At 43.7% G+C, this 17,753-nt stretch overlaps 3 protein-coding genes across 7 annotated transcripts; 1 reads left to right on the top strand and 2 right to left on the bottom strand.

Annotated features, from left to right (window-relative positions):
- Positions 1 to 7: 7 nt before the first annotated feature.
- On the bottom strand, positions 8 to 8,166 carry pms2 (PMS1 homolog 2, mismatch repair system component). Of its 2 annotated transcripts, none has more exons than XM_030340540.1 (15): positions 7,979 to 8,166; positions 4,776 to 4,915; positions 4,593 to 4,679; positions 4,401 to 4,503; positions 4,050 to 4,233; positions 3,671 to 3,838; positions 3,219 to 3,316; positions 3,037 to 3,136; positions 2,864 to 2,948; positions 2,611 to 2,766; positions 1,471 to 2,365; positions 1,079 to 1,246; positions 884 to 984; positions 526 to 695; positions 8 to 262 (listed from the first exon to the last, which is right to left on the bottom strand). In XM_030340540.1, exons 1-15 carry the CDS (start codon positions 7,981 to 7,983, stop codon positions 119 to 121), a joined length of 2,604 nt encoding a protein of 867 aa, XP_030196400.1. In that variant the 5' UTR covers positions 7,984 to 8,166; the 3' UTR covers positions 8 to 118. The 2 variants fall into 2 exon arrangements, with proteins under 2 accessions (XP_030196400.1, XP_030196399.1); XM_030340539.1 differs by lacking the exon at positions 7,979 to 8,166 and adding an exon at positions 5,175 to 5,543.
- Positions 5,823 to 17,634, top strand: eif2ak1 (eukaryotic translation initiation factor 2-alpha kinase 1). Of its 3 annotated transcripts, none has more exons than XM_030340541.1 (16): positions 5,823 to 6,223; positions 7,224 to 7,388; positions 8,073 to 8,209; positions 8,455 to 8,498; positions 8,604 to 8,703; positions 9,001 to 9,081; positions 9,197 to 9,290; positions 9,765 to 9,813; positions 9,914 to 10,292; positions 10,781 to 10,889; positions 11,094 to 11,200; positions 14,299 to 14,418; positions 15,533 to 15,653; positions 15,875 to 15,954; positions 16,091 to 16,324; positions 17,280 to 17,634. In XM_030340541.1, exons 1-16 carry the CDS (start codon positions 6,067 to 6,069, stop codon positions 17,406 to 17,408), a joined length of 2,106 nt encoding a protein of 701 aa, XP_030196401.1. In that variant the 5' UTR covers positions 5,823 to 6,066; the 3' UTR covers positions 17,409 to 17,634. The 3 variants fall into 3 exon arrangements, with proteins under 3 accessions (XP_030196401.1, XP_030196403.1, XP_030196402.1); XM_030340542.1 differs by lacking the exon at positions 5,823 to 6,223 and adding an exon at positions 6,663 to 6,904; XM_030340543.1 differs by lacking the exon at positions 14,299 to 14,418.
- LOC115531342 (ankyrin repeat domain-containing protein 61) lies at positions 11,008 to 15,456 on the bottom strand. 2 transcript variants are annotated; one of them, XM_030340545.1, is made up of 6 exons: positions 14,727 to 14,821; positions 14,524 to 14,559; positions 13,596 to 13,764; positions 12,657 to 12,828; positions 12,374 to 12,574; positions 11,008 to 11,980 (listed from the first exon to the last, which is right to left on the bottom strand). In XM_030340545.1, exons 3-6 carry the CDS (start codon positions 13,697 to 13,699, stop codon positions 11,360 to 11,362), a joined length of 1,098 nt encoding a protein of 365 aa, XP_030196405.1. In that variant the 5' UTR covers positions 13,700 to 13,764; positions 14,524 to 14,559; positions 14,727 to 14,821; the 3' UTR covers positions 11,008 to 11,359. The 2 variants fall into 2 exon arrangements, with proteins under 2 accessions (XP_030196405.1, XP_030196404.1); XM_030340544.1 differs by lacking the exon at positions 13,596 to 13,764 and having other exon boundaries at positions 14,727 to 15,456.
- Positions 17,635 to 17,753: the final 119 nt, after the last annotated feature.

Raw genomic sequence — 17,753 nt, forward strand, 5'->3', positions numbered from 1 at the left:
AATGAAGCAATTCTCAAAAACGTTTTCACTTTATTAAAACAAACACAAAAAAATATATAACTCAGAAAGACACCATCCAGATTTTCTTTTGCACTAAAGTCCCCCCAACATCTTTGGTTCAGTCCTGTGAGAGGACGTCCAGGCTGACCAGGTGCCTCATGGTGGGCCGGCCGTGGGGACAGTTCCAGGGCTGCTCTATCTCTCCCATGTGGACCACCAGCTTCTTCATCTCGGAGACACTGAGGGCCGTGCCGATCATTACCTTGGGATGGAAGCCAATACAGGGTTTACACAGGAAGGACGGTTGAGAACTTTTAATTGGTCCCCTCCACTTTTATTTTGATAAATGTATATTTGATAACTTAGGGGTTAAACCTGAAGTACCATGTTTGTTCCGAGCTTTCATTTGCACTGCAAATCCAGCATGAATGAATGCGGTTTCATTTACAAGATTTAAAAAAAAGAACTGCTCCAACAATTAAAATGTCCTCACTCAAGCCAAACAGACAACACACACACACTCACAGATTTCCGACAAGCGCGGGAAGCAAACATTTGTCTGACACGAGACGGCCGACACATGACCCCCGGGCTGTCGCTCAGCATGAAGATAAGCTCCTCGATGTCCGCAGGCCCAAACGTCCAGTTCTTACTGGTGGGCAGCGACACCAGCTTAACCCGCTCCATCACCTGGGCTACAGCGGCACACCAACACATGCAGGAATCTTTACTCAGAACGCTACATTCAACATCTAATGTTAAACATACTACCGTTCAGCCTGAAGTCAATTATCTTTTCTGCATTTCTTTGAATCTCTTTGGTCTTAATTCATTGAGCATGCAGTTGTGAGGAATCTTGCTCAAGGTTGTGTCTTCATCATACCTTCCTCATCGATTAGGAAATCGAAACCATTCTTCTGGAAAATGTCCACGTTTTCCATGAGGACGTTCTCGCTGACTGCCGGGAGATGAAGCTTCTGTGGTCTAAATGAAATGTACGAAAAATGCCATCGCTTAGTGAAAGTGCTGAGCAAACAACCTTTAGAGTCATATGTTCTTGTAGGGTTGTTCTTCTTACGCAATGAGTCTCTGCCCTTGGAGCGCGGTGTGCTGTTGCAGCATTTCAAAGTTGTACTTCTCGTCCGAGGCGTGCTGGTCGATCATGAAGATGTCGGAGTTCAGCTTGGTGATGATGAATCCCAGGTTGAACTGACCGATGATCTCCATGTCCTTGAATGTGTCTTTACTGTGGAAACGGGGAAAGTGAATGTGTGCCTTTAAAAACTTTCCCAAAATGATAATTAATATGACCTTTGACCCGCAGTAACTATTCAAAACTAAAATTAAAGTCAAACTATGGGTATAATGAATGTATAAGTCCATGCATGAAAGGAAATTCAAAGAGCCACTGGCAGTTGTTCTCCATAAATAAGCAGTCGGTTCACACATAACCATTTAAGGAGATCTTACCTGATCTCCTTCCTCAGTTCATCCTCAGCACTCTGGTTCTCCCCCGGGCTGATCTTGGCCCTGAAGCGCCTGTACTTCAAGCGGTCGCTGTCCATCTGCCTCTGAAGCTCGTTCAGCCTCCTCAGCCGACTGGCCAGTTCCTGGAAGCAGAACCTCAGCGGTGCCGTCCTCTTCTGGAGGCTGACCGGAGCATCTACCTTTGAGAGGGAGGATCTGGAACTGTCGCGCTTGGTCGGTTCAGGTCCGGCGGAGGAACCGACAGAGTCCTGGCTCCCCTGGGTCCTGGCTCTCTTGGAGTCAGGACCAGGGGCGGGGTCCTCCTCCCGGGAGGTAGACGGCTCCGTCTTGGTCCCCTGGGCTTCAGGCTCCGAGCAGTGCTGGTCCAAGGGTTCTTCGGACGCCAGGACGTCTGCGATGCAGGGGTGTTTATCGGGCGGGGTGGCCTCCGAACTGCACCGCGGGCTCTCGGGCGTGGCGGTGGTCTGGGAGTCGCACTCAGACAGAGAGCTGCCTCTGCCGGAGTCTTCTATGTCGCCGTCTTGAGTCTTCCCGTACCGGAACGCATCGAGTGACGACCGCCCCGCCGGGGAAGATCTAGTGGCTTCTCTGAGAGGTTTCACGGGCGACTGGATGTGGACGTGAGTGGCGGCCTTCTCTGAGCCCTTGAAAAAGGACTGCAGTGTCTTCTGTTTGGAGCCACCACTCGCAGGACTCTCCTGGCCCCGTTTGGTGTGGCTGGAGAAGGCAGCCCTCAGCCCTGCCATGTTGAGCGAGGACCTGGGCCTTTGGACCTTGTGTTCATCCTCTTCTCGAGGCTCCACCACCAACTCACCATCAGATGGATCAGCCTGATGTCGTGCTGAGACGGGCCTTGGCTGCACAGATGTAAGGCTATCTACGAAGAGACAAATGGAATGCTTATCACGGCTGTTTTACCCCCATGTGTGAGGCTGGTTAGTAATCACAAACAACTTGTAAATCTATCAACTGGTGACATCACCAGTGGATAGATTTAGGATGGTTAGATCAACCCCAGCCAATCAGTTGATACAGTCCACCAGGGAGACGAACTGGGAGTCGATTCATCATGTCTACAGTGGAGTTTGATTTAGAAATAGCTCAGGGGGTTGTTCTGCTTACTGTTGCTGAGATTGGAGGGTTTGTGGTTGAGGCTGATCTTGTTGACCCCTGATTCATACATGGCCATGAGGGAGGTTTTCAGGATGGCCAGAAGGAGCTTCTCTTCCTGCAGGAAGATCTGCCGCTTGTCTGGGGTGACGTTCACGTCAACGCACTCTGAAACGACACCGTCACAAATCAGTTTTTTTTTTAAATAACGCTTACTTCAGCTTTCTCTGTAGAGAAGCCCACTCATCACAAACGGTTTCCTTACCTGAAGCCACTGCGATGTTCAGGGCAACGAAGGGATACTGGTGGCGGTTGTACATGTGGTACACCTCATTCACGATCTTGGTCACCTAGAAGAAGAGAAGAGTTTAACCACAGGGGAGTCTGACAACCTAGGAGTCAGGTAGAAATCATGTACACAGTGAGGTTTAGGATCACCTTGGAAGGATCGCACGGCCGTTTATTGATGAAGAAGAACTGCCGGTCAGTGGCACTCCTTCCCACGCCATGGTCTCCCCTCGACACAAACCCAGTGATCCTACAACCGTTTATTAAGTATACAATTGATACAGCACAGAAGGGAAATACACACGCAGAATGGATTCAATAGTCTCCCTCACGTGAAGAGCTCTTCGGGGAGTTCTGCGTTAGTGAGTCCATAGTCTTCTTTAACAACGTCCGTCGGGCGAAGCTGCTGGAATGGTAGCAGACTTTGCAGCTGTAAGAAATTATATATCAATCATTTCAAAAAGCCATGCAATATGTTTTACAAGAAGGTCACATGACATGACTGACATGAATGACGATGGACTGCAATATTAATAATATCAATAGATAAAGTCATTGATTATATTTACATCAATTTCAGATGTAAATCACAGGCTATGCTAATTTGTGACAATGCCTCGCGTGTAAAACTTAACCAAACATATTTCAATTCAGCGTTTATAAGCGGTTCAAGATGCAAATCTATGATAAAACTAGAGTAGTCCAAATTGGTTTATATGCAATAGTGCACTGTATGTGTATGCAACTGAAGTTTATGAATTCAAATTGAAAGAGGTGCTCTGACCTGTTTGGGTCCGTAAACAGCCCCTATGTTGTCCCTCATGCAGGGGCTTCCACTGGTGTTGAGCACCGGACTCCTTTTCCCCTGTCCTGTCTGGTTGGAGCATGTTATCCTCACCCCAGTGGAGATGATACAATAGGACTGGAGGACATGGATCATCTTGGTGAATTCCTGAAAACAAATAGACAAAAGTACATAATTGCCGTTGAGGATGAACAAAATATATTTTCAGGAGGCCGTTACAGATTTCAATCGACATAATTAAATATAATAAATATCAAGGCATTGGTGAGTTTGTTGACGTTGGTGCTTAAATCCGGTGACTTACAGAGAGAGGAACACCCTTACCACCACTGCTATTCCAGATTCTGCCCCCACCCACCTTTTTGATATTGCGCTGGAACTCCTTGTGACGGACGGGCAGGGTGTAGAAGAGCTGCCCCAGGCTGACAGTGGAGCCCTGCTGGCGGGGGTGAGGACAGCGCTGGACCAAGTGACCATTGTGGTCAAACACCAGCTTGGTGCCCACTTGGGCAGACTCATGGCAGGTCACCACGCTCAGGTCACTAGCGGGTGTGTGTGAGGGAAAATTATAAAATGACTCCTTGAGTATTATAATTAAAATTGGGTGTGCTCAGACTACACATTATGCATTTGTTAACACATTTTCTGTTTTAATTCACAAATATTTAGATTTGATGCATGTTGTTGAATACTTATTTATGTCTTATACCTCAGAGCACATAATGAGCTGAGAGCTTCCCCTCTGAAGCCAAACGTTTCCACGTGAATGAGGTCAGAGAACTCTCGAATCTTCGAAGTGTGATGCTTTAATGCTGTGAAACAGAGGATGAAGATTATCTCATGGGGAATAAATGTGATAGCACCCTTTGCCTAGTTAAAGAGAGCAAAATAATACACTTACTCAGTCCTTCAAAGTTGGCTTCCTCTACTCCTTTGCCATTGTCTGACACTTCTACAAGTTCAGCTCCATTATCTTTCAGTCTAACATCTAGATCACACAAAGGCACGAGCATAATGTAAATGACAACCTTTAAAGACAGAGTACAGTGATTTTTAAACTGAGATACAAGTCCTGTTCACGCACCAACATTGGTAGAGCCCGCATCGATGCTGTTCTCGACCAGCTCTTTGACAGCAGTTGCCAGGGTTAGCACCACCTGCCCTGAGCATATCTGGTGCACTGAGTGCCTGTCTATAGCTTTGATAGCTCCAGCGGGTTCCGAGCTGATCAAGAAGATGAAGGCGGGGATTAGTGAGAGAAATATAAATGTATCTAAAAGTCCAGGTGCATTTATTGTAGAGTTTGGTAACAGTAACAATTTGACTGCTAGAATAAAAGTGACTTAAACGACATCCTATCGAGTCGTTCTACACTGAAGACGAAACAAACTAGTCTGATGTAATTAAGTTTAAGGTTAAGCTCAAATGTGGGAACAATAAAATACATGTTATGATGATATAATGTTATAATGTGTCTCCTTACCACTCTTCATTCATTTCTATCCGTCGAAAAGAGTCAGGCAAATTTTGAATTATGTGAAGCTAACAGGGGGAGAAGGACAATGTAGTGCACGCCAAGCCTTATAGTTTCTATTGAGGTTTCATGTCTTTACAGGCATGGCTACAGTCACGTTTTACATGGGTAAACACTCGTCCTGCATGAATCATATGATGGTGTTTAGCGCGCGACAGTCGGAGAATTCTCCGATTCTCCCTGTTTACGAGCATCAATTGTGCGTAAAGTTGCGCATAGTTGTTATACGTAAAGTACTATTTAGTTGACAACGCAACAATAAGTTTTATGACTAAGATAATGTGCATTTTTAAAGGTCAGCTGATAAAATACGTGTATGGTCATAGATATACGTCCTAAAAAATCGAATCATTGCGTTGTTTGTATAATGGTTATGAAGGCTCAGATAATAGGGAGTATCTAACATTTCATTGAGCTCGATAAAACGAAAATGTCTAACCCTAAGACTTTTCGGTGTTCATAGGCAATAGTTATACTAAATACTTATTTTTTTAGGAAGTACAATTATTTTTTAATTATTGCTTTATTATTTTGAAGGAGGAAAGTGTAAAGAGCTGTTTCTAATTCGACCTTGCAGTTTTACTGGCAATATCTTTTTGATGATCCCTCTCGGTGACTTGCAATGGCTGATCGTTGAATTGCAATGCGTGGTGCTTTGGGACCTATATTTATATTCTCTTTGATATTCAACATCCAAGACATATACAAATAGGAAACTATGGCTAATTTAAGGACCCGGACTTAAGCAAACATGGTTGATGGTGTTTGGTGATGGTTGATGCCTTTGTCAAGTTAAATAATCAAAACCCCGGCAAGTGGTCCGTGGTAGGCAACATAAATTATGCTTAGTTCGAAATACACAGAGCTAAATATGGAGGAATGCTCCAGCTCCAGTGGTAGTAGAATGAGTGAACTCCAAATTCTCTACCAAGAAATCGACAATAGTTTATTCAGTCTGCCAACACGCGAACAGGACGACGAAGACGTACAGTTTGATAGTAAGCAGCCTTTTAAAACATTGTTTTTGCCTGCACTATGTTCCTCTTTTCGGTAGAACCCAACTAACAGCTCACTATGTATCATGGCATTCCTGGTTTACCTTACCAAATAAAATATTCAAGTTTAGTTCTTGATGTAAAGAGCAAATGTTCAGGGGGTGACTTGGCAAAGTGCTGAGTCCAACCACCACCCAGTGTCTGTAAAACAAGATGCCTACATATATACAAAAATAAATTCAAGTCCCCATGAGAAATTGAGTCCCTACTCTGAGAAGCAATTATGTACTTCCACAATCAAAGGATCCTTGGTGTTTACACTTCATTCACTTTGAACTAAAAGTATTTTTTTGACTAACTAACTGGTCGCAAGACAGCTGATTTCAACTGTGTCAGCCCTGCCCTTGACTTGCATGGTCATTTGTTAACTATAAGTCAAGAGGAGGTAGAAGGGGACTGGTGTGTACTGGCCTAGGAAGATAAGCACTACATCGCCGAACACTCCCAAATTGCCTGCATATGACGAGCTTATTCACGGTCCTGGAGACGTCACAGTCTCCCGAGTGTCTGAAATTATTCTGCCATGTTCGGTGTGGCTCTATGCTCTATCACACACATATAAGGTAAAAATGGACCAAGACAGAGAGAACATCGCTGAGATGATAGCAAGATTTATTGCAGAAGGTAAGCCCTGTCATGAGGGCACTTGGTGGTAAACATGCTAACCGGCTAGTTGAATTGTGGGAACCGGTGGAGCTTCATTGTAAATATGGATCAGGAAAAACAAAAAATACTAGTACTGCTTGGGCTGAGGCATCTTTGAGCAAGGGTGCCTACAGGTTAGCAGCAGACATGGGGAAGGGAACCCAGTACCGTATGACTTGGAGTCAGCCACCCTTACAAACTTCTAACCCCCTATTTAACAAAAACAAAACAGATCCTATTCTAACATCATTCATGTTGACGGCTGTTTTTCTGTCCCTGGTTTTCTCCCTCCTTTTAGTGTCTGACCTGAAGAACCAGGAGGTGCTGTCGGCTGGTAAACTGTATACATCCATCGAGGAGTTTGCCTCAGTCATCCCAAACCACCTGCTTTTGGGCTCACTTCTGGAGCATCTGTGCTTCGTCTACGAGAGCGATCCCAAACGCTCTCGCATGCTCTTCAAAGGTACCTGTGGTCTTTCTTATAGCTCATTAAAGTGATCATGACTAGGGCCCTATATTTATGTTTTGAATTGAATAGACATTTAAGTCTCCTAAATTACTTAATGTCTAATAAAAGGCCCCATGCCTATTATGGAGGAACTACTAACTACTAATAAATAGGCACAGAGTTAATGACTTGATGAAGTAAATAAAATATATTTATCTGTATATTTTATGTATGCCCTGTTGAATTAGTGCAGTAGGGTATTTATTCGATTTTATTGTCTACTTTTTTGGTCAGCCAATTTTAAGATAGCAATAGCGGTGCCAAAATTTATGAAATCTACGAATACATAAAAGATTTTTTTTTCTAAATGGACTGACTACATGTTAAAAGGCTTATTCTCCTTATCTCAGAGGAGAATACGTTTTTTTAAGATTACACTAAAATGGTTCCAGCAAGAGCGCCACAATGTTTTTTTATCTGATTTGGGTTTTTGAATAACATAATGCCCTGCCCATTTTTAGAAATCAATTCCCGCCCAGCCAAGGTCAAACTGAAATTCATTGCAAAACGCAAACTTGCATATCTGAATGATCCCACGAGGTTACCTCATTTGCCATGGTTTTCATTCTTGATATTCCCAATTCCTTACATTTTCGGGCCTTTTTGCTCTTTGCCCTCCTTTTTACTCTTGTTTAACAGTCATCGGCCAGCGTTTAACCACCATGAACCTCGTCTCACCATTGGCCGTCAGCGATGAGTTCAGCACCGTCAGACTCCAACACAACCGGGCCTTCACTGAGCTGCTCCACGCCGCTAGCTCCTCCCTATTCCCTCAGGTAGGCGGAGCCAGCCCGGACCGCACTGCCAATCAGGCCTATGGCTCATTATTTTACTCTCCTCTAAAACCAGATTTTTTTTAAAAGGTTGACTACTTTATCTAGCAAAACGTTTCAATTCCCAAATAAGGTACTTTCGCAATAAATGGCAAATATGTGCAAAATACAAATGTCTTAAGCCATTGGCTCTTGATCTACTGATGTTAGTATTGACAATGTGTTATGTGCTCATCGTCTCTCAACAGAGTCAGCAGCTTCTAAGTGCAGACGCACTTGGCCTTCCTGCAAGGTATGAGCCACTCTGTCTTTAATATGAATTATATATTACCAATATAATCTATATTTTTCAAATTCTTCAAACTACATCGACTACGATTTCTTATTTTTCTTCCAGGCTGAAAGAGAGTTTATTTCAGGCACAGACGTCGCGCTACCTCAGCGAGTTTGAAGAAATCGGTAGACTGGGAAAAGGAGCATATGGCAAGGTTTTCAAGGTACTGTTTCCTAAAACCACTTTTCTAAAAGCAAACAAACTGAGTATTAAGTGTGAAGTGTGAAAAGCAGTGTGATTGGGTGGCCATGATATTGTTGCCTTTTTACAAATAAAATAAATTTTCTTTTTTTTGTATCATAACTTTTTTTCTTCCTCGACAACTGAAATGACAACTGATTCTCATGAATAAACACCAACGATATGGTCGTAATAACAATTATAAACAGCATCAAGTCATGTTCCGGGTTATATCCCCATATAAGGACATCACTAAGTTCACATCAATTGTGTTTCGTAGGTCATAAACAAGCTAGACGGTCAGAGTTACGCCGTGAAGAAGATTCTCATCAAGAACGTCTCAAGGAATGACTGCATGAAGGTGAGGGCAGCTCGAAGGTCACCATGGATTCATCTTTAGTGGTTTATTATTAGTTTTTACGCTAATTGTTATGGTAACCTGTGACTAACCAATGGGGGTCGCTTTCCACCACCAGGTGCTACGAGAGGTCAGAATGCTGTCGAGCATGCAGCATGTCTGCGTGGTGGGCTACCACACGGCTTGGATGGAGCACGTCCAGCCCCCAGCTTGTGAGTGGCCCTCAAACTGTGGCTATCCATAGTGAGCTATATATAGGGATTATAGCGTTATTATGGTGCGTTCCAGAGCCCATCCAAAGCAATGGGATGTGGGACTTATCCTACCTGAACCGTACTAGCTCCTACTTGGTGAAGTGGGGGTAGGTCGATCACCCCCCTGTTCGATAGTAGGAGGTTCCACTTCGACGGTGGGATGTTCCACTTCGACAGGCATTCCAGTGCACTTTTCTTAGTTGGGGGTAGGATAAGTCCCACGTCCCACTGGTTTGGATGGGCACTGGAACGCACCATTAGTGTTGCTGACTGCAACAATTCATTCGATTGGTCGATATGGTCGTTAGGAGTAGAGTGTGATTTTAAATATTGAGTGAAAAAATATTATTAATATATATATACTATTATACAATAGAACAAATAGTAAACAAACAGCACAAATATTAAAACGTATTTTGCATATTTTTGCAGACCCCAATTCTCCTCTGCCTGCGCTGGAATCCCCTGCTCCACAGTTTAGGTAAATATCGTATTGCAAGAGAATAGGTTAAATTCCGACGTCTCTGTCGATACGGTTCTTAAGATCACCCAGAACTCCGCCTCCCTCTTGTCCTCTGCAGCGGCGACGAAAGCCCCGGCTGCAGCAGCAACGGGTCCTCCATCGTCTTCCAGAGCGGCAGCTGGGTCCAGTCGGACCCCGCTTCGCGGGGCAAGGACGCTCCCGGATCGCTCCCTCCCATCACAGCCCTGCTCCCCTCCTCCTCCTCGTGTCCCAAGCTGGCGCGGCGCCTCCCGGAGAGCTACGTGCCGTGCGTTTTCCTGGGTCAGAAGGCGGCGGCGGCGGCGGTGGCGGCGGCTAAGGCCTGCCCCGCGCTGGCCTGGGACGGCTCGGCTCTGGAGAGGGATGATTGGTCGGGCACCAGTGGGACGGACCGCCAGCCGGAGCCCGGCGTGGACCCGGCGGGGCAGCAGCCTGACGATAAGATATGGCTCAAGGAGGTATGGAAGTCCACATTGATTTGTGTGTGAGATATTGTGCACGCAAACATAACTAAGTGCAGATACAGAGTTACATCAAGGTTTTAAACTCTGGTGCTGTTAAATAAACCCAATATTCAAATAGAGCCATAACTCCATAATGTCAGAATTAAAACACAGTTGTGACATTTTGGGCACTTTCATTTTGAAGTATATTCATATATATAAATATATATATATGTATATAATTTTTTTTATATCATATATATTATTATATTTATATATTATAGATAAATGTAATGAAATATATATTATATATATCATGTAATATGGAAATATTTTATAATTTATCTGTTCCCCAAATGCATACTGTTTTTAAAACCAAATGAGAGAAGCAATTTGGTCTTGTGAGGAGGAACTTTCTTCTCTGTTCCTCAAAAAAAAGTAGAAAGTGTTTTCTTTTATTTCCCGATTCATGTGGAGGCGTGTGTGTTCCTGTTTGTGTGTAGGTACAGTTCCACCTGATGCTCTACATACAGATGCAGCTCTGTGAGCGATCTCTGAAGGACTGGATATCGGAAAGGAATTCTCGGCCTTCAGAGGAGCTCTCCTCAAAATGTAACTCACGGGCACAACTACCTCAAGTCACTCACTCACTCACTTATACACTCACTCGCTCTCGCACTCATCCATGACCAACTTTTTCAGGCACAAGAGAATTGAGTTGGTACAGAAGCATGTTTTAATTGTTTGTGTGTTTGTGTGTGTGTGTGTGTGTGTGCGTGTGTGTGTGTGTGTGCGTGTGCGGTTTTGCATCCCCAGGTCCCTATGCCTTGGTGGATGTGGAACACACACTCTGCTTGCTTCGGAAAACACTGGAAGGTGTGGAATACATTCACTCCAAGGGAATGATGCACAGAGACCTCAAGGTAACACTCTCCCTGGAAATAACCCCCACTCCTAAAAAGACGACAAGTAAAGTTGCGGTGGAAAGTCAGACGTGTGCGTTCCTCCATGTGCACAGCGGTGGCGGCTCAGTAGGCAATGGTTTTTCATAGCCGTTCTTTAGTGGTTAGGTTGTCGCCCAGCTATCCAAGGCACTCGCCGTCGTCCTTCTCTGTGCTGAACGAGACGTCGCCGGGGGCTTCCCAGCGGTTGAATACAAAATCGAAAATCGTGTCGGGCAGGACGTCCCTCAGCTGCTCTCTGCCGGCGTGCGCAGGGCTCAGATACACCCGGTTCTTGCACAGGTCCTTGAGGCTCTTGGGCCGCCGGCTTAGAGCCAGGAGGCGGTCTCTCTGCGCGGCGTAGCACGGCCTCATCAGCACGGCGGGCAGGCGTCCGCCGCCGTCCCGCACGGAGAGGCCCGACGGTCGGGTCAGGCAGAGGAGCTTTGACAGCAGGCTCCCCGCCCGCCGCACGTTCACCGGGCGGTCCAGGAACAGGAAGAGGCAGCCCTCGCCCGCGCCGGTCCTCCGGTTGAGGTCGGCGCCGTGCGACAGCAGCACGTCCACCAGCTCCTCCCGGCCGTGGATGCAGGCCTCCTGCAGGGGCGTCAGGTCGGCCCGGTTGGCCACCTCGGGGTCGGCCCTGTAACGCAGGAGCTCCGCGACACAGCCCAGGCCGGTGGACGCCGGGCCTCGGTGGTCCCGTACGGCTACAGCCGTGATGGCCTGCTGCAAGGGGTTGTTCCCTGTCCATCTGGTTACCTGGATTATGGAGCAGAAGACAAAATAAAATGGATTTGTGGTTCATGGACAGCCGTTCTCCCCTTCTTGGTGATTTTCTGTTGTGAAAGAGATTTCACAGCCATATCTCTGGCTGTGGAGAGGAGAGAGGTATCTAATACCTCTCCAATCTTTCTTTGGAAACCATTTTCAGAATATATATATATATATTCGTTTTTTTTACTTAGCTTGTCATCCAATACATGGTGACGGGTTATTTCTACATTGTTTGCATCAGCCACAGATTGTAGGTTTAAAGGTCCCAATTGTTTTACCCACGGTAATATTAGCTTAACTTACCACACGTGGTGGTAAAATATGTCATTTTTCAGTTACAAGTCCTGCAAAGTGAGATTTAAAGGATCTAAAACATACAGCGTTGATGTCCGCTCCCAGCTTAATGAGGCTAGATACGATGTCTTTTTGGAGAGTTCCGCTGGCCATGTGCAGCGGGGTCATCCCACTACTGTCCTCTGCGTTGACATCAGCGCCGTAGCTGGCCAGGATGGCTACTGCAGGCAGCACCCCATAGCGAACAGCCAGGTGGAGGGCAGTCTGACTGCTACTGTCGCCACTCTGTAGAAACGGGTCCAAAGCTGCATTTAAAAAGCAATTATAATATTTCTGTAATATTTGAAATGAATCGACAAAGTTGTACCCTAGCGTTGATGTTGACGCCCTGATCACAGAGTCTGCAGAGGCAGAGCTCATCCCGGGCAAAAACGTCACTCAGGGTAGTCTTGAATCCAGGATTTGGTTTGGGCCAATTTCTAAGGTGATGGCCCCAAGTTAAAATCGCAGAGTGCAGGGCGGTGTATCCTTCACTGTCTCTTATGGGGAGTGAGAGAGAGAAATGCATAGCATCATAGTCTGGAGGTCAACAAAGCCTCTTTGCTTTTTGTCTCAGAGAGCACTAAAAAGCATTTTTTTTGTCACGTGTCTCTAAATAATATTTGTCATAAATAATCGATGTCATAAATAATCACACATGTGTGATCTATGAATGTAGGTTACCAGGGCATGCCGTCATTTAACAATTGTGGTGCTACTATTTTTTTATTTTCCAAACGTTGAAGGTCGGCCCTGGCTTGCAGCAGAATCTAAACTTGCTCCTGAGGAGAGCGCAGCTTGAAACATGCTAGTCATTGAGATGTCTGCTTAGAAAGAATTCAAAATCTTATGACTTGCCATAATGTTGGCAAAGTTGTATTTTCTCTTGGTTTAGCATCAGTAGTTTCCTGCTAGCGCAAGTACTATTTATTAATGTATATTTATAGTCTTTAACTGCAGCTATCAAACAATGTACATTATCATTATTTCTTTATTATTCTGATGTTAGTCCCATATTGTCCATGTTTTTTTTAGTTAATATAATTTGTGTTTGAAATTGTAAATAATTATACTCTAAAACAATACTTTTGTTTTGAGAATTTGTAAATTGTAAATAATTATACTTTTCTTCATAAAGAAATACATTATTTCATAACTAATGTTTTGTCATTAGTTATTAAACTAATGACAAAACAAGTCTCTTGTTTTGTCATTAGTTTAATAAAGTTTTGGTTTCCTCTTAAAGACCAAGCCATACTTTTATTACCTTTCTGAAGACTGGTCCGGATCCTCGTCCCTAATTGATATGCCGACAAGGGTACCATGTCCCGGGGTAAAAGAGTAGCCGTTGCGTTGCATGTCTTGGGCCATTGTTTAATGGCGTAGAAATAACGATCATCTCCGGGTTTCTCTCCGGCTGTTGGTTCGTACCAGGCCTGCCTCAGCAAGGAAATCATTCAGCCATAAGTCACATTCAGCGTCTGCTTGTCATCTCTGAAATGTTAAACCATAACCACCCCGGAAAAAAACTCGTCTAGAAAACAACACAAATAGACAAGCGGAGAAGTAAGCATTGAGAGCGCTCTTCAAAAATGCAAATTAGCATAGCTCGTCCAACTGGTTGGTGTGAGAGAAAGGGACTGATCTTAAGATTCTTGTCAACAAAGAGATAGGTACCAACTGTCCGGCCTTTTTTTATTGATGACATGATTGAAATCGCTGCCAGTATTGATCGGTATTGTTTACAGGGGGAAAAAGAAAAGAAAGACAATGTGTTCTTCAGAAATGGAAATTACAAACTATGATTGTCCTAAGTTACAAAAAAATTAATAAATGAACACAATAAAGTATAAAGAAAAAGTATTGTATACAGATGTGTCCAGGTAATCTTAATCACGAGTTTTGAAATATCGTAAATTGCATTATTAACGCTTCTTTTTTTTATGGTATGTTTTGTGTCTGCATTCCAGTCTGACATGTACAGCATAGGTGTGTTGGCCCTGGAGCTGTTTCAACCCTTTGGGGCAGAGATGGAGCGAGTGTGCACCCTGGAGAAACTTCGAGAAGGAAGTCCAGCAACTCTCTCAATTGTAATCAGCGTAAAATATTCCTAATGACAAAACAAGTCTCTTGTTTTCTCATTAGTTTAATAAAGTTTTGGTTTCCTCTTAAAGACCAAGCCATACTTTTTTTACCTTTCTGAAGACCGGTCTGGATCCTCGTTCCTTATTTATATGCCGACAAGGGTACCATGTCCCGGGGTAAAAGAGTAGCCGTTGCGTTGCATGTCTTGGGCCATTGTTTAATGGCGTAGAAATAACGATCATCTCCGGGTTTCCCTCCGGCTGTTGGTTCGTACCAGGCCTGCCTCAGCAAGGAAATCCTTCAGCCATGAGTTACATTCAGCGTCTGAGGCCACAGGTTGTAAGCGCAAGGTATAACACAATGCAGAGAGGTTTCTCTGGTTTTAAGAACATATCCCGTCATGAAAGGATACAAATTTAAAAGGGCCGTTTTTTATTTTTGAAGAGCGCTCTCAATGCTTACTTCTCCGCTTAACTATTTGTGTTGTTTTCTAGATGAGTTTTTTTCCGGGGTGGTTATGGTTTAACACTGCTGTGGTTTTTAAATGCAGAAGTCGCAACTGATAACTTTTTTGATTGTGTTACACTTACGCCCACAACCGGATATTTAGGAGATGACAAGCAGCCAAATAGTTATAGCATGACCATATAAGATGACAGATTAGAGGCCTCATGTGAACTACAATTCTGAACATGACAAGGTGGCACATTTCAGGGATTTCAAGTAGCCAAGTAGTTGGACATGAATCTATGACATGATGAAGATAATAAAGATTCCCTAACCTCTTCAGAAAAAAAATATTGTGACCTGGAATGTGAAATGGTTCCATCTGCATGAATATACAGGATACTTGTATCCGCTGAGATGGTTTGGTTCATGTGTTGGTTCTACATTGCGATTCACTTCTGCATATTATAGGACATTCATTAGAACTCAGGGCTGTCAAGTGGAAATGAGACAGCTTGGTCTCACTGATTACAGTTATTTGGAAATTGCCGTTTTTTTTTTTTAAATGTACATTTACTTGTGTATGTTTTTTTTCTCTTTATTGCAAATATTAGGATCTCATCTGCGTAGTAGAGATGTATTACTTTAAGATAATTATATTTTATTTTACAGCCACCGAATATCTTCCTTCATGGTCAAGACAGTCAAGTCAGGATTGGAGACTTTGGTCTGGCCTGCAAGGATATATTGGTGAATGATCAGGATCCATTGCCGTTTGCCTCCAACATTAATGGTAAATACTACTTATCTAGCTCTTACCGTGATGCATTTTGTCGTTTTTTGTACGTTTAGCATTATACATGTTGATTATATTGTTTTCCATGAACATATTAATGTTTCCCCATTAGTAGTGTTTTGTGTCTATTTGTAGGGCGTCTTTGTAACCTCTTGACATTACCAGTAGATGGCAATGTTTTCGTTCAACATAACTATTTTTCTCATTTATTTTTACAGGTTCTCAGCATACAGCAGGTGTGGGCACATTTGTGTACGCTGCCCCAGAGCAACTAGAGGGCTCTTACTACAATTCAAAGGTAAATGTATTCTAAATCTGAGCTTTGCTCAGATCCTTAGCACATCCTTTAGCACCCAGAGATTTTAGGAATTCAAAGATCTCAATCACATTGTTCTGTTGCTTCACATTGTTCACATTTTGTGTCTGTATTCCAGTCGGACATGTACAGCATAGGTGTGTTGGCCCTGGAGCTGTTTCAACCCTTTGGGACAGAGATGGAGCGAGTGCGCATCCTGGAGAACCTTCGAGAAGGAACAGTCCCCGACTCCTTCAGCTATCGGTGGCCAATCCTGGCCAAGTACGTCACGCAGCTAACCAGCAAGGACCCTGGCGTCCGGCCCACCGCCAGCCAGCTCCTGCAAAGCGAACTCTTCAACAGTAAAGACTTGGTATGTATTGAGAGGTTGGAGGGAATAGGCCAAGCAGACACATTGGTTGGTTGGGTAAACCTTGCAGACTCCTAATGTAAACAAAAAAAACAAATATTGTAAGTTTACCCACCCAACTAACAAACATGGCCACTAGGTAATTAGGTGTATGGTGGATACAAACAAGTCCAGCAACTCTCTAAATTGTAATCAGCCTAAAATATTCCTATTGCTTCAAATGGAACAAAGTTATATATCATTATTTATCACTTCAAAAGGTATTTGAAGCAAGTAGGACTTCACTTGATTTCATTGAATACACTTAATTAATATCCATCGGGAATGTCAGTTTTAAAACAGTAAGAACTTTAAAGGTACTGTGCGTAGGATTCGGCAGCATCTAGCGGTGAGGTTGTAAACTGTGAACGACCATTCCCTTTCAAATGTTGTGGGAGAGGCTTCATGGCCTGTACTGTTCCAATGTGAAGTGATTGTCTATGACAGCATCAATTACCCAAGTGTCAAGTGATGAGATTCCTTGATAGACTTATCAATTATAGTAAGTTATTAAGTAATATTGCAACGATGCTAAACAGATTTAAACGCGTCCTCTCAGTAGCCGTTTGTCCGTTCTTGGCTGGTGTAGAAACATGGCGAGCTCCATGGGGAGGCTGTAGCTTTCCCCTGCTGAAGCTTTTCCCAGAGCTGTATCTTTCCCATAAAAAAGGTTATTATTTATTCATTATAAGATAACAAAACGGAACCAAAATCTTATTTTCAGGGGATTACACACTAACATACTTGAATCAGACATGAATATAATATTTAATTTCTGCAACGTCCGTTCCGCTAAAAGCACCAAATACTACACACTGTGGCTATAAAAAATCTACAGTGCTACCCAACCCTGAATGATATAATTCAACTCTGGGGTTTCCAATCCCAGTACAAGTTTGTAACTCAAATCTTTGTCTAGGTGATACATGGGCTTCAACGGCGGGTGGAGGAGCAGGAAGAGGAGATCAGTGTGCTCCGGAGACAAATCAGTGCGCTCCAGATCTCACAAAGCTCTCCTGGTGGTTCTGACATTAACACTGGACATTGAGAAACAACCTTGACTCAACAGACAATTCAAAGTATATTTATTTATGGCTCAACATGTTCAGCTACCTGGACCTTGCATTCATTCAGAATTGGTGGTGAAAAACACCCTGCATGACACTGTGTGTGTGTGTGTGTGTGTGTGTGTGTGTGTTTGGGGAAAATGCTTAATCTTACCTAATAAGATAGGTATAATGGTTTTAGCTTTATAATAAAACCCTTATCCAATTCTCATGTGGTGTTGTTGGGGGGGAAAGTAGCCAAATGAATGTATGCATGTCGTAAAGAAAGATATATAACGCAGTGATAGCAATTCATATGATGGTGATGGGGCATAATCTCAAGGAAT

The sequence above is a fragment of the Gadus morhua genome, chromosome 18, assembly GCF_902167405.1.
Source record: "Gadus morhua chromosome 18, gadMor3.0, whole genome shotgun sequence".
Classification (NCBI taxonomy): domain Eukaryota; kingdom Metazoa; phylum Chordata; class Actinopteri; order Gadiformes; family Gadidae; genus Gadus; species Gadus morhua.